At 52.3% G+C, this 16070-nt stretch overlaps 1 protein-coding gene across 4 annotated transcripts in view; it reads right to left on the bottom strand.

Annotated features, from left to right (window-relative positions):
* The window catches only part of BCL11B (BCL11 transcription factor B), a 109346-nt gene extending 93817 nt beyond the window's left edge, over nt 1-15529 (bottom strand). For 3 of the 4 annotated variants that reach the window (XM_072963686.1, XM_072963683.1, XM_072963685.1), the window contains exon 1: nt 173-1215. In XM_072963686.1, the coding sequence (XP_072819787.1) occupies nt 173-230 (58 nt within the window). In that variant the 5' untranslated portion in view covers nt 231-1215. Of the gene's footprint in view, nt 1-172; nt 1216-15453 lie in introns of those variants that run through there. The other variant, XM_072963682.1, reaches the window with a different exon arrangement.
* Between the last annotated feature and the right edge of the window lie 541 nt (nt 15530-16070).

Here is a 16070-nt window from a genome sequence, read left to right on the forward strand (position 1 = left end):
TTTCCTATGGCCCCCCCGCCCCCACCACCAGGCTCTAGGCCGACGCCGCTGCCTCTGAGAGCCAGTGGGCCGCCCCAGCGGCTGGCCGGGCTGCACCCGGCTCGGTGTCCCCAGTCCCGGGCGCCCGGAGCCCCATCCTCCGGCCCCTCGCGCGCACGCCGCAGACACTTACGGGTGATGAGCTCCCTCTGGGACAAGTGCTGCGGGTTGCCCTGTTTGCGGCGGGACATTGCCCCGGCATCTATTCTGGCATCGCCCGGAGAGCTGTACTGATGGGGGGAGCCAGGGGAGGGGGTCCGAGCCGCCGCCGCTGCCGCCGCCGCGCCGCTGCTGCCGCCGCCGCCGCCGCGCCTCCTCTGCCCGGGTTGGTGTTTTGTTTTTTTTCCCCCCTTCCTCTCTTGCCCTTTCTTGCTCCTCTTCTTCTTCTTTATTTTGCTGTTTCTTCTATGCTGTTTTTTGTTTTGTTTGCCAAAAGAAAAAGAGAAAAAAAAAAAGGAAAACCTCTCGATCTAAAATAGAATAAAGGCAAAAAAAAAATCTGCTGTTGCTTGCCGCGGACTGGTTGGTTTCTTTAAAAATATATTCTTTTGAAGGAAAAAAAATCGCTTACACTTCTTCAAACTGTTTGGCCTCCTGGACTTCCCAATGTCTTCTTGAACTTAAACCGGATTTTGCACCGGCTCCTGACACTTTTCTTTCAGGGTCTGGTAGGTGGAAAGCGCACTTCTACCAGGAGGGGGGAAAGGGGGGGGGGATGCAAACAAATAGAAAAGAAGAAAAAGAAAAGAAAAAAAGCAAAGAAAACTTGGGGACTTGTCTCGTACCCCCTCACCCCGCCCCCTCAAAAAACCCAAAGCAATGTAAAACTGCCCCGGTTCTGTTGTTTCTGGGTTTTCTGCGGGCTGCCTGGTTTTTTTCTCGGAGACTGACCCTTCCGAGGCTCTGGGGGGCTCCAGGAGCGGCTCTTTCCCAGTTCACCTGGCAGGCTGGCGCCGGCCGGAGAGGCTGCCGGGTCCCCGCGAGCGCTCCCCAGCGCTCCCCTGGCGCCGCGGGCCCGGGGGGAGCTGGGCTGAGGGGCAGCCTGCCCAGTGCGCCTGGGTCGGTGCGGGCGCGGACTGGGAGCTATAGATTGCAACGTGAAGATGGCGGAGTCCGGGTTCTCTGGGAGCTCTCGGTCTCTCTATGGCTGGGGCTGCCTCTGTACAATGGGATAAAATTCAAGTTCAAGTGCGGACGTGACGTTTAATCTGCACTAGAGACAAAAAGACCCAGAGAGTCGGAGCACTGGGGGCGACTAGCGGTGGCTTTTTAACATTGTACCCTGTAAGAGAACAAGAAAGCGCACACACACATACAGACACACTCGCGCGCGCGCGCGCACACCCACAGTCACACATACACACACACACTCGCCCGTGCGCACACCCGCAGTCCAGGCCGGCCACACGTGCAGCGTTTTTGTGCGCTCCTCTTCTCCCCGCGCACTGGCAGCGCAAAATGGGAGGGAGGCGGGGAGGGAGGACGCTGGGCAGGATATTTTTAAATGAAAGAAAATCCTCTCCATCCCTCCTCCCTTCCAGGGAGCAGGACCCCCTGAGAAGGGGGCGGAGTACGGTGTACTTGGAAGTAAGTTGAATCAACGCTAGTCCCCACCCACTCATCCGAAAGCTCTTTCGGACTGGGGTGGGGGGTGCTGTGAAAGAGGGTTGGGGTCGACACGGGGATTGGGGGGAGATGGTCAATTGCTTCATCTCCTTGGAAAAGTAGCTCGGTGGTTTTTACGTTTGTTTTACTGAGGGGTTGGGGTTAAACTTCCAAAAAGTGTCTCCATATTAATCCTGATATTACCAACTCTGGGAGAGCAAAGTGGACAAAATAAAAGATATCAAAAGGAGGGAATTAAGAGCACATTTGGGGGAGAGGAACCGTAAGACCTTGTTGGAGTCCCTTTCCGGAAGGAATGTTCTCCCGAATCTTTGCGCCCCCTCTATCTCACCCCTATAATTCCTCGGGGTCAAAAGCGGGCGCCACCCCCAACGCCCAGGTCTGCGAGAAGCGTGGGGGTGAGGGGCCAGGGGTGCTCCACGTGGCGGAGGTTCTTGGACGTGCTAACCAGAAGTAGGTGTGGCTGGATCTTCGAACACACTTTTGAGGCCCCCTAGTTCCTTCCCACCCCCTGACAATTACTGCAACCTGGAAGTAACGCACCCCCACCCCCACCCCGCCACGGGCTCCTCCGTCCAGGACAGGACTTGAAATCGCCCGTCAGACTGGGAAGGACGCAGCTGCCTTGTCAGCCGTTTGATCTCCAGCCGGCGAGGACAAGAGGAGTTGTGGGGGCCTGTTCGTGGCCCGGGGACAAGGCCAGGCCGCAGACCGCGTGGACATCCCTCCTTCCACCTCCCCGTCCCTCCTCAGGCCGCGGCTAACTCCATCTATTCCGTGACTTGACCTTCCAACTGGGCGCGCCACGCGGCCGGCCCCCTCTCCCTTCCCAGGGCTTCCCGGGTCTGGGCCGGAGGCGGCCAGGGCGGGTCGGGGCCTGGCTCAGGGCTGGGCTTCTCAGGCGAGCCCAGCTGCACCCACCCCACCCCGCCCCCAGGCCGGGCTCTGGCGGCCTCACCAGAGCGAAGGCTGGGCCGTGACGCCTCCGGGCGCGCCGCCTCCCTCGGGGCCTTTTCCCGGGGTGGGGGGGGGGGTCGGTGTTCGCCCCCACGGTCTTGGGTGGGGCGACGGCACCAACAACTTAACAGTGCAGCGCCCATTAGCGAGAACAGAAAGAGCTCCCTGCCCGAGCCACCCCCCCCCCGCCAAAAATTAATAAAATGTGCCCTAGCATGCAGTTTTGCGGACCCGGCTGCAGGGTCGGCGGACGAGCGGGTGGAGACTGGGCGGAGGGGGGCAGTGTGAGGGCGAAGGGGGGCAGGAGGGGAGCGAGTTGGCACTACCTCCCCACCTGGGACTGCACACTGCTGCCCACCACCCATCACTCATACTCCACCTCCACGTGGTCCAAAGTCTAGAAGCACCTCCCTCTCCTCCCATCCAGCCCCACCACGAAAATCTTTCCAGGAAAGTGGCCTAAGTTTTTAAAAAAAAAATGCCCACACACGCATTTAATAAACTTATTAAGAAAACCATAAACCGGCCATCCCAACTCGCCCACATTCTTAAATTTGGGAGAGGAGTAAGCTCTCTTTCTGAGGACTGGCAGTGTGAAGTCCAGAGAGGGGTAGCGTTTTGCCCAAGGTCACACAGCGTATGGGGGCAGGTCTAAACTCATATCTCCGCGGCTTGCCTGCAGCCCCGCGCTGCCGGCTCTCCGGCGCCCGAAATCCCAGCACGAGACCCTCACCCTCTGGGGGTTGATTACAAGTAAGGGGGACCCGGTCTGTGGGCAAGGTGAACAAGTCAGTCCCCTCCAAGAAAAGGGAGGTGTCCCTCCGCGGACTGCGCAAGGCGCTCCGGGACCCCGGCCGCAGCTGCCAACTCCTGCGCGCCTGGGCGGCGGAGTCCGAGGAGGGGGCACCCCCCACCCCCAGCAGGAAGTAGCGGGCAGGGGGCGGCGCGGGCCGCGACTGACCCGGGGAGCACTTCCTCATTGGCCCCGCGCTGCCCCGACGGCAGGAAGAGGGACGCGCAGGCGGGCCGGCGCAGGGCTGGACACGCCGCCGCCCGCCGGCGCGCTCCACCTCGCGGCGGCCGGGGAGAGGCTGCCCTGCCCCTGCCCAGCCTTGCGCTGGCCCCTTCGCCCTCCTCCTCCAACTCCTCCTCTCGGGAGAGGCGGCTGGGCGCAGGCAGCGAGCGATCCCAGCTGCCGCTCCAGTCTCCTTTTTTTCCCTCTGCCCGTCTGGCACGGGCATCATTAGCGCTGAAAGCTGTTAATGTCTGGTCTCACAGCTCCCCCTTTAGTCTTGCTGTGCTCCCTGTCTCGCGTTCCAAGCCAGATCAATAGCCGCCTCTCCGCCGACCTTGACCTCTCCCTCGACCCCGCCTGGCTTCGGCAGCTGGCCCACACTAATGTTTCCCCACTCTCCTGATGCCCAGACCACAGGCAGGTGTGGCGGGACGGGGATGGCAGAGCTTGGGCCACAGCCCTGTCCCTACGCGCTCCTCAGGACCCCTGGCAGGCAGGGAGTCCAGAACCCTTCTGAGACGTTACTGCACACGCACACGCACGCGCGCGCGCGCGCGCGCGCGCGCACACACACACACACACACACTCCTTGAGCTATCAAGCCTTTGTTTAGCATAAAAGTCACTCCCATCCCCAAAGGAGGAGGGGTGCAGGTGCTTAACATATGAAAATATAAAAGGGAAAAGTTTAAGTACAAATACCTTAATTTGTATCTGTAATACAATACTTCAGACTCATTTCTCCAGCCCCTGCTGCAGGCCTACTGTGTACTCAGCCCAGAGCAGGGGCTTTGTGCCTACTGGAGTCAGAAACAAATGCCATATTTCTGCACTATCTTGGAAAGGAAAAAAAAGATGTGAAAAAGCTTTTTGAAGTCACAAATATTTCCCTGCTCTTTTCTAGCTTCACAGTGCATTCTAGCAGATAATCCCCTATATTTTGTCTCTTTAAATTTCTTTATTGAGAAAGAGTTCAGAAATCATAAATAATTTTATCAGATCAGAGTGCATTTTTATGAATTTTGTGTGGGGTTCTGGATTCCCTGTGTGTGCTGCAGGGGACACGCCATACTGTGGAGGCAGATTAAACAGACATGTGACCCCCACCCCACACCAGGTTTCTTGTTTAAAAACCTTTGAACAGTTCTCAGTGCTTAACTCTTAGCTGATGGGGGACTCTGTTCAAGATTCTGCAATGCTATCTTTGCCTTCCAAGCTGTGATGTTTCATATCATGTCTTTACAAAAATTTGGAAAGAATCAAGATGAGGAGAAATGGGGCTCTCAATATTTCTGCAGAAAGAAAATCGATGTTTCATTTGTTTTGTTTTTTTAAACAGGGATTCACCGTCTAAAATACAGTCAAATAACTTTGTAGCAATATAAAAACTCAACGACACGTCTACCAAATTACCCTGGGCTTCAGTTCTGGTGCTTAAAAAAAAAAATACAGGCAAAGAAAAGGCAAATCTTTTCATATTCACAGGTGGAGGGCAAACTCGGAAGTAAATTGTGTCTGCTGATTCCTATGCCTTGGTGTCTATGTTAAACGCTATTGACTGTGAAGATGAGGATAAATAAAATGCATCGATCTCATCGGGAGATTGACTTGCTTTAACTTTCGAGGAAACCACAATGAAAGTACTAAGCAAATCATATTTACATCCACATTAATAAGGCTCCCAAGATGGCCTTTATCTCTTTCCTTACTGTTCCAGAATCTCTAGGAGCTATCAAATCCAGAAGCCTAAAAAGGCAGAAGAGGCATTTTAAGCTTCCTGGCATATCTTCTAGAATTCTTTTATGACATTTCTGAAAATTACAGCAAATTTCTGGGAGCCATAAGCTCTCAATTAAGGCTTCGCTCCATTTGGAGGAATTTTTTGCATTGTCACCTTATAGCAGAGGCAAGACCACAAAACTGGCCTTCCAGCAAGCGTTAGGTTGATTCTTTCCATGTACTGAATTTAGCAAGATTGCTTTTGTTAAAACATGACATCATTTGCGCCTTATTTGTGTCTGTAGTCATACTTGGGCTTGGTAGATTTCTGAGTGCTGCTTAGCTACCCAAAGCCTGCAAGCTCTAGGAAATCTAAGAGGCTTTCCTGCCTGTCTTTATAGCTGCAGCCTGCAAGGGGTTAAACCAAAGTCCCTGTTCCTGATTCATGTATTATTTTCCTTAAAAAATACTTACCCAGCTCTCCGTATATGAAAAAGACTCACACCCACATTGAATGTTCCTAACTCTGTCCCTGTCATCAGAAATGATATTGAATGGCTCGGTACTAGGGGATCTGGAACTATTTCTACAGCTTTCTCACCTCATTTGGAATTTTCTTGCCTTGCTAATTTTAATTCTTTAGTTGAGTCATCAATTCAAATTTGGTAGGGATTGGCATCACCCAGTCGGTTGACTTGGGAGAAATACTGCTCACAAAGATGATCAGACTCCACCAAATCCCACCCTCCATGTACACGAGATCAGAGTGGCTATGAGAGTGAGTGAGTGTATGGGGGGGGGTACAGAAAGGGTCTCGCCGCTGCTTTATGTCTTGCCACACCAAGTCTCCAAATTGTATATCTGAAAATGCCAAACACACACACCTCCAGTAGCTCGAATTCAGTGGCTATCAATCTTCCCTATTTAGAGTACAAATGAGGAAGCGAAAGCAAGTTAAAATGGTTCATTTGGGGAAAGAACTGGGACTCAGAAGGGAATTTTCAGTTCCAACGCTGGCTGTCAGCGGCTGTCTTCAGAAATGGACTACAAGGAGGTGTCTGGTGATAGGAAATGGGGAGGGGCTGGGGATGGAGGCAATAATGATCACCTTCCTAACAAGAGTTTTATGAGGCTGTGAGGGTTAATTAGTTTGTATCCTTAAGCAGTTTGAGAAAGAGGAAGTTGCAGTAAATGCTAAGCTGGAGTTGTAGACGTGTCTGACTCAGTGGTGAGCTCTGCTCCCACCTCCAGCACCCCGCGCCCCCCTCCCAAGTCGCAGCCTTGAACACTCCTGCCTGTGCTGTGATGCTGTGCAAGGGAAGTGGTGGAAAGGGAAGTGAGGGGGAAGCACTCACTTAGGGAAGAACAGAAGAGAGAGAGGCATGAGTCAGGCTAGCATCCCTCAGGAAGGCAAAGGCACCGCTAATGAGGATGCTGCAGGGGAGCGCTTACCAAAAAATAACACTAAAAACCAGCCAACACCTTGTTTCAGATACGCCTTCAAGAGCTGGAAAAGACAAGGGGATCTGGGAGATCTCATCTGTTGTCTTGTAGTTTTAGAAACAGCCACGTATGCTTTCGAGTGAATTCAACAAAGGTAGTTTGTATCCTAGAAAACACTTAAGGGCCGTTCCCTCTATTGAATAGAGAAAGGTTAAGGTTGCTAGCTGACAAATAAACAAGCGTCTACCATGCAAAATTGGGATCGCAGGCACGTTATTGGAGATGGAATAATATACCTACAGTACGTGAAAGTTATAAAAGTTCTTCCATTGTGTGCATCTGAAAACAGTGCATCTGCTTAAAGATATGCAATTTACAAGGCTGAACTTACAAGGCAGACAATTTGCTACAACAAAAGATAATTAATGCTGCCCAGGGAAAACTGAGACACTGGATTGCTGTGTATTCTGGTATTAGTTTAAACTGGGTCCCTTAAAAGAGAAAAAAAAAAGATTTCAGTGTGATTTTGAGCCTTTGGGATCATTGAAACAACAATGGCTTCTAAAATATGGATGTGACTATAACATTTCCCGTTTGAACTTGCAACAAAGCCCCTCGGCTTCTCTCTCTCTCCCCGCAAGATGTCCTGAAATGGAACACTGCACAGGAGCAAAGACACCCATCTCTGACCTGTCTCTGATGGTCTGCCATCCACACAGGGCAGACTTATGGTTGATACACTAACATCTGAACTTGGATCTCTGGATTCCAACGCGTGGATTCATCAGCTGCCGGGATTCAGCACAGGCATCTGCAGTTTCATTATTTTTGTATCTGCTTAACAGGAACGATTAGAGAACTGAAGAGTGAGGACGCCCGTTCGGGGACCGTTTCGGTATTGTACCCAGACCACACATTCCGGCTGGGAAAGAACACGGTAATGTATAAAGCATTAGTGGATTTAACACTCTGCGTCGTGTCTGGGGAATCGAATTGTTGATGTTTCTGGCAAGAACTCATACTCCAGTTGAAATCTGTCAAACACCTTAATTAGCTCCGGGTACCGAAAAGCGCCCAACCCAGAGGCAAGCTGGAAAGCAGTAGAAAGGAAAGGCAGGAAACTGTGCAGAGGTGGCCCAGGCCTCACCGAGGTCCCCCAGGGCCCTGTGGCCTCAGTTTCAGGACCAGGATGCACGAGCCACGGTGCGAAGTCAGACAAACCCTGACTCACCAAGGCAGCCACGGGGGACGAGACAGAGGATGTTTGGATGGTTTGACAGGTGGCAGCTAACAGGATGGGAAGAGGCCACAGTGACACGAAGCCGTTGCCGACGGTAACTGAAGTCTTTTCCTCAGCCAACCGTTCCACCTGGACCTCAGCACAAATTATTGTTTTCAATTACCACCTGTGTATTCCTTCCCATGCAACTTATTGATGTAAAATTACAGCTACACCGGTATAAATAAGTTATGCTGCAGTTGTAAAATGGAAGAAATTTTGTTGTAGCAATTATGTTCAGCAAGATGACAAAATAAATTTCCAGAGCTGTGCCTGCAGTAACCTGGGGAATTTAAACCTCATAATTTCCATTCATTTCAGATAATTTGGAGTAATTTCTATATGTAATAACTTTGTAATGAAAAACACAGCGGTACTGAAGTGATTTCGCTCTGTTTTTTTTCTCCTATGGTATACATGGCACAAAATAAATGATAAAAATAATATTTCCTTTTTATATGTGTGTGTGTTGAGTAATTCCTTCGGCAAAAAATCATAAACTAATACTCAGACTAAATCTCTGTCCACAAAATGAAAAATAAATTGAGTTAAAGAAAGTGAAAAAGTATGAAAGGCTTTGGATGTTTTATTGTGACTTTATTGAATTGTCTTATTCCCAGGTTACTTCTGATCTCTAAGGGTTACACTTCCCAAGTAAGGGGTGAATGCAGACCAACCCCCAGACTCCCAGCAGGGGGCTGCAGGGCACCCCCCCCCTTCCAAAGCTAGAATATCCAGGCCAAGGGGCAAATTCTCCCCTAGAAACCGAGGAAAGGCAGCCTCCTCCTGAGGTCAGCCAGGCTGTTCAGAGTTGCTGCTCCACCATCAAGGTCTTTAACAGCAACTTTCTCTGCAACTGGGAACAACTTATTAGGCTGAGCGTTGGTCAAGTAGGTCCTCCTTTAATTAAGGACAAGATGAGGTGGTGAGGTTCCCTGGTGGCCCAGGCCCTGCCTGACCTCTGACGGTGACACCCGCCATGGATGTACACAGCCCCCGAACGCCCGCGTAACCCAGCGGAAGCTCCCACTGCGCTGTGAGAGGTGAGAGGATTACAGCAGCTGCTTTAGCTCCCAGCGCCGTGCAATTAGCCTCCACCCCGCCACAGCGCCCATCAAGGGTTTCCTTCAAATGAAACAGGGAGGCCGGGTCCGGATGAGTCATCTACCCCCTAAACCCTGCCTGCCAGTGGGGGAGGGCCAGGCCTGTTGTCAGTCTCCTCCCCGCCAGCCCAGAGGGCTGCCTGCAGCTTCCAGCAAGAGTTTCTTCCCCTGCCCTGCACCAGCCTGCCACTGCGGCCAGGGGCGCAGACCGGGATCTCAGGCTGCGGACAAGGCACCCACCGCTGGGTGGTCCAGGGAGGGGGAGAGGGCCTTTACTGCTCAGCTCCATGACCTCCCTCATCAGATGGGGCACCTGTGGGCTTATGGGCTAGGCAGAGATGAGTGGGCCTATAGGAAGGGCCAGCCCATCTCTGGCACGTGGTGGTCACTTCCTAAGCATTGCCATGACTCATCCTTCCAACATTACACGTGGATGGGTGCCTGCCAGGTTCCTCCCGCAGACAAACCTGAACCTGCCACAGACACCCTGCTCCAAGGACCAGGCGAGGGGAAGCAGACGGAGTTATGGGACTACAGTAGTTGTAACACAGCCCACCGAAGGTACTCCTGGCCATGTGTCCTGAGTGCCATGGGAGCAGAGGAGTAGGGATAGAGGTCCACAATTCTTCCCAGACCCTCAAGGCCTGCCGGGTCAGAGAGACGCAGGGGGTTTATCTTACCTAATCCTGGAAAGAGAAGGACCTTCATCCCCAGGAAGCCCAAGGCCAGTCAAGAAGAGGCATGCCCGAATCACCTCCAGGGTTGTCTCTAGGGACAACCACGCCACCAGTTTCCACCCAGACTTGATTTCCAGCCATCCTGCGAGGCAGCAGTGGGCAGCCGCAGGCCCCACTGGGTGTGAAGCTAGAACAGCAGAGCAAAGTGGGCGCAGGACCAGGACCCAGGAAGAAAGAGAAAATTTAATGAGAAACAAGGATGAGGTTAGCAGAAGGGATTATTCCCCTCTACTGTGGACAGCAAAATCCAGGAAAATATGACCATGGCTCTCAAACCACATCATCCAGGTGGGGAGAAATGGGAGGAAGAAGCAAAAGGTAAACAGGATCTGGAGACATCAAGTCTCAGAAAGGACTGAACACAAGAAAGGGGCTTACACTGCAGCCAGAGTGGGTGGGGACGATCAGAAGGGTCTGCTGGTTAAAGTTTAGAACAGACGGCTAATGTCGGTGCAGACAGTTACAGCGTGCGCAGCCCATTCTCTGCCCTGACTTGAGTTTGTCCTTCCAGCAACCTTGTGGGTGATGCACGGGGCAGGGGCACAAGCATCTTGATGACAGCTATGAGAGGCACAGGGGTTCCATCCCCACTCAGCCCGCTGTTTGCAGGGAGACCTCAGACAAGCTTCTCTTCTCAGCATCCAGGTCCTCCCACGTTACGTTTAAGATTCTTCTGGGGAATAATAATCTATTTGCAAGCCCCCAGTATGGGGCCGTGCACACAGTAGGAATTAGCAAATTATAGCTATTATTATCACGGGGGCCTCAGGCTGAGGTCAAGAGGAGATTGGCATCCTACCCCATCTATGGAAGCACTGCAGCGTTTCACTGCAGGAGTAAAGAGTGCTTCTCCCTGAGTTTCATTCAGAAACAAATGGAATGAAGGCTGATGGAGCACCTACTACGTGCCACGGACCAGGCTAACCTCTAGGAAGACCTGGAGGAAAAGGTCATAGTCCTTATTCACAAACAGTTTATAGCACATCACTGAGCTCCTCAAAGGGACAGCGGAGTCTGTGTTCTCTCCTTGGCCCGTGGCAGGCACATAGCAGGTCATCAACGCATGAAACAGTTGGACCTCAATACGAGACCTAATACAACTGCACAGGGGCCCTGAAAAGGCTGTGCCCACAGAACAAAGGCGGAGAAGACACCACCCCCCACCCACCCCCCGCCGCCAGGAGTTGGAGGGCATCATCTTGGAAGTGGGCACCAGAGGCTCCCTGTTCGTTTCCTTCTCTTGGTCTCCAAATTCCCCACAGTTGGCATTTTCGGCTTTTATCATCTGCCACAAGAAATTAACAATTACAGGTTGTGACAGCTGTCCTTTGTGTGGGGGGAGAGGGGAGATAACAGACCACCTATGAAAAAAAGACTGAAACGAGATACAGAAATGACTGCCGCTATTGTGTTAGGGTGACGGCACTAGAGAGGCTTTTCAAAGGACTGAATTTTCCAAACTTTCGAAAATGCCATGAAAGACTTGCCATACATTTTTTTAGAGTTTTGTAGGAGAGTCACCGGTGCAGCCACTGGGCTCTGAAGAGCTCTGCGGGGCCGTCTGGTCTGGAGAAGCAGGGGCAGGAGGACACTGTCCTGGCATAGGACCATCCTGGGGGCAGAAGTGACTGCAGCGAAGTTGGACGGGACTCTTTTTAAGAAGCTGAGTTGTTTTTTTCCCTTCTTTCCCTTCTGTTTAGGGGCCTTCATCACGTGCAACTACACGCCGGGCAAGATTCTTGAAGTCCAAAGGGGCAGGTTTTAAATGGCCCCTCTCCCCACCGTCTGGGACGCCGAGGAGCTGGCGTTCTTCCCTTCCCACCGAGCCACGGACGTCAGCATCTCCGCATCAGTACCAGGAAGCTGCCTGGCTGGGCTGAGGGCTGGATGCGTGCTAAGTGTGGGGTACTTTTAGACACTCACAATGAAGGATGTCCTCTGGAAGCTTCCCCCTCCTTCCCACCTTCTGTCATCCGGGGAGATAATTCATTTATGCAGCTTTCATGGAAGACTGACATTTTCGACTTTTTTAGCAGAATAAATTTATAAGGTAAATTAGGGGGTGGGAGCCCTAGTGTCCTAGGCAGATTCAAACTGGTAATTACAGAGGGCCTAATTATGTATTCACCACAGAGCCTTCTGGAACTGGGAAGGCTACGGGGTGGCTCTTACTCTCCCTGCAGAGGACATTCTACCCTGGAAACTTCACAACCAGCCTTTGAGATGCTTTTGCTTCCAGCCCTGAGCCGTCGCGGGGAAGTTTTCTTGTCGGCGGTACCTGCGCCCTGGCATCTGCAGAGAAAATCCCAACCCTAGTCAGGGCGCCCAGATCCCCTAGCAGTTGTGAGGTCAAGTATTTTTCAGATCAGTGGGGGCCTGACTTGGATAAAATTAAAGTCTTTTTTTAAGGCAGTTTTTTTTTTTTAAATCTTGCTCGGCCACATCTTCCCCAAATTCCTCCTAGAGTTCCAGACGTCCATCTACAGCCTATGGTATCAAAATGAACCTTTTCACAGCCATCTCCTGGCTTGGCTGGGGGCTCCCTGGGAGCTGAAACTGTATCTTTGACTTCTCTGTCTCATCAGAACTCAGCTAAGGGTCTGGCCCCTCTACAGCAGTTGAGTGAATGAACGAATGGCTGGCCAAAGTGCACAATGACCCTCAGAAGGAAAGGACCCTGGGCCTCAGCAAAGTGGAGAACTGGATGAACACCCACATCACAGTGTACCGCGATGTCTGGAGAGCTCTGTGCATCTTAAATGCAGGGCCCTCCTCCCTGCAGCCATTTCCAGTGTCCTCTCTGCCCCTCAGTGTCTGATCATTCACTTGGTCAATATGGGCTGTGCTCTATTGTGGGTTGAATTGTGTCCCCCCCAAAGTATGCTGAAATCCTAACCCCTGTAGCTGTGACTGTAACCTTCTTTGGAAAGAGTCTTTGTAGATAACATTAGTGAAGGTGACCTTATCCTGGATTGGGGTGAGCCCTGAACCTAATATGACTTGAGTCCTCCTAAGAAAAAGAGAGGACGCCCAAAGAGAAACAGAGAGGAAGGCCAGAGGTCCACAGAGACAAAAATCAGCCCAGCAGCTTCCTGGAGCTAGAAAGAGGCGTGGGAGTGCCCTCCGCCAGGGCCTTCAGGGAAGCGGGGACCTGCCGACAGCTTGGTGTCAGACTTCCGGCCTCCAGAACTGGGAGACAACGACTGTCTGTTGTATTCAGCCCCCAGTTTGTGACACTTTGGGTACGGCAGCCCTAGGAAGCTGAGGCATGATCCTGCCGTGTGCCAGGCCATGTGCGAGGCCCGGGGCGCAGAGCTGGACCACACAGCTGAGGATCCTGCCCTTGGGCGGCTCAGAGGCCACAGGTCTTTCCTGCAAGGCAGTGCAACACTGCAAGAAGCTTCCCAGGCGTTTCACATTTGCAAAGAGTGTGGACAAGAACTGCTGGTCCTCCTTGTCACCATGAAAAAGAGCAGTGATGACCGGGCTAGTAGTACCTCAAGGCCGAGACAAAGGCGGATTCTCCTTCCATCCGGAACCCCCACCATGCGCCGCAGGCCAGCCTCCCATTCACACTTGGTACTTGCACAGCCTTCAAACTCCGATTATAACAGCAGGACTTGCAGAAAAGCAAAATTTCAGTGGGGGAGATCCAGGGGTTGGGGGGACTGAAGAGCCTTTGCATTGGCCCTCAGATCACACCCCTCCAAGAAAGCACACACTCAGCATTGATACAAGGTTGACTCCAAAATGAGCCAGCACCTCTAAAACCCTTCAGCCGCTTGAGGTGTTAGCCTGGCGTGTGGTTGGGTTTCATTTTCACTTTGGAGTTTCATAAACAAAGAGTGAAAAACAAGACACAACAAAGAACTGACTACCTCACACTGGTGGTAGCAAATGGCAATGCAGGGCTCAAGGAAATGGATTTGCATAAGAGCTGGGTCTCTTTAGTTTGTACTGAAAATTATTTGGGATGAAGTCAAGTGAAGATCCCTTGCCTTCTCCTCCCCCGCCCCTGAACCATCCGAACAAACAAAATCAGCTTTGCTCCTTCCCCAGGCCAGATGGGAAAGGAAACTCTTCGTCTTTGTCCCCCCTGTACCCTCTTAAGAAAACTGAAGCCTGGGGCAGGACTGACTCCAGATGGCTCTGCCACCTTCAGGCCTGTGCGTGCAGCCGTGGGAGGATCGGCGGGAGAATTCACACTTCTGAGAAGTGCTGGGTTCACACCCAGCACAGGCGTCAGCAACTTTGACCAAATGCAGGCAAGAACGGCCAGTGGATGTGACTGAGCAAACAGGGCTGTCTTCCTGTGAGGCTGTGAGGGAGCAGAGTCAAGGGGGTGGGCTGCAGACCAGCGCTGACATAGTCTATGCCCCTGCTATGTGCCAGGCACTGGCCGAACGGTTTCCACCCACGCTTCCAAAACGCCCACCCTGTCAGTTACAGACCAGTCTATCGCATTTTACAGGGGGGAAACCAAGTGACGCGGCTAGCCCAGGGGTGCACAGCCAGGAGCGGCAGAGTCAAGGTTCAAAGTCTGGTTCTCCAGTGGTGTGGGAACCGTTCATTTCTGCCTCTTCCCACTAGACAGGTTAAGCTGCAGAAACAAGCTAATCTCTACGTGTAAGAGTTTTACACAAGAAAAGTCATGCAGGTTCCCTGATGACCTCTGCTTTGCATGTGAGTGGCCCTCCTACCCCTCTAACCACACATCGTGTGGCCTCCAGGGCCACAGCAGGGGAAGAGGGGCATCAAAGAGTCACACTGGCTCTTCACTGCCACAGACCAGAAGGGACACACGTCACTTCTATTCACAGCTCATTGGCCAGAGCTAGTCACGTGACCCAACGTAACTGCAAGGGAGGCTGGGGAATGTTGCCCAGCACGTGGAATGCTGGAGGACGGTGCCTGCTGGCCACCGCATCCAGACCCAGCATGTGCCCAGGTACCCCATCTCAGTCTCGACTAAAAGGGCAAACGGGCCTTAACTAGAAATTTCTCTACCAATCTAGGGAGCAGGAGTATGGCTTCCTGACACAGATAACACGCCTGATCTGTTGTTATATAACCGAACGTAGGATTTTCATTCTGAGCCAGCTGAATTTTTTTTCCTCCATCCTCTGATATTTACTGATGGCACTGCTACCTTTATCCATCTCTCACTGTGATTGCCCCCATCACCCTGAAGAAGTGCGGGCCTTCAGGGTAACACAGAGGTCTTAATCTGGGAGATTTTATTCCTTGTTATGCACCTTGCTGTCAGGACCAAACAAACCTACAGGATTTAGAGGTGACCAGTCAGCTCCTTGGAAAAAGAGGCTCATGAACGGGGCCCCTCTGGTCCAGAAACGTGGCCATCTGACATGCCAGTCAAAAGAGACATTCGAACTCTGGAAGGTGTGAAGCAGGTGTGTGGGATGATGTAAAACACCCAGGCTTCACTTCAAAACCCTCAAAATAGTGTTTGATGGATGGATTTAGATCAGAGAACTTTTAAACTGGGAGGAAACAAGAGATGATGCCATCCACCTACCTCAGGAGGGAGAGCCTGAGCCCTGGGGGTGGGCCCCCTGCCCCTGGCTCCCAGGCCATGGCTGCAGCCCCAGATTTTCCACCTGTCAATCAACAAAGAGAAACGAGCTGTTGAGAAGCCACAGGACTTTGTCTCCTGAGGCCTGACAAAGGCGTGGAAAAGCTCTTGAATCCCAGTCACCTGGGTGACAGGAAAATGGAGGGCACAACTCAGGGCTTTGCTGCCTTCACGCCATCTGTTCCCAGTCTCCTCGAGTCATGGCCACATGTGTTCCCACTGTGTGCCAGCCACGCCCTGACCGAGGCCAGACTGACCAGCCCTCACCTCAAATAAGGTGTCTCCCTTCAGGAAGGCCACCAGGTCCTAGAGAACCAGGGAATAACTCAGGAGGGAGTCGAGATGATAAAGAGCCCCGTACAGTGCCACGTGGTGCCACACTGATACATGTGGGGACCCCAGCCTGGGATGGGGGCCTCTCCCCGTGGTGAGTCTCACTGCCCAGCTTTGTCCTTGTGGTCATGAGGCCCAGCACTGCTAGGCATGGGGAACCAAACAGGCCAAACTGCCAGGGACCCATCATCGCAATGGGTCAGAATGCACCTGCTTCCCCAGTGAAG

This window comes from Vicugna pacos, chromosome 6, assembly GCF_048564905.1.
Source record: "Vicugna pacos chromosome 6, VicPac4, whole genome shotgun sequence".
NCBI lineage: Eukaryota > Metazoa > Chordata > Mammalia > Artiodactyla > Camelidae > Vicugna > Vicugna pacos.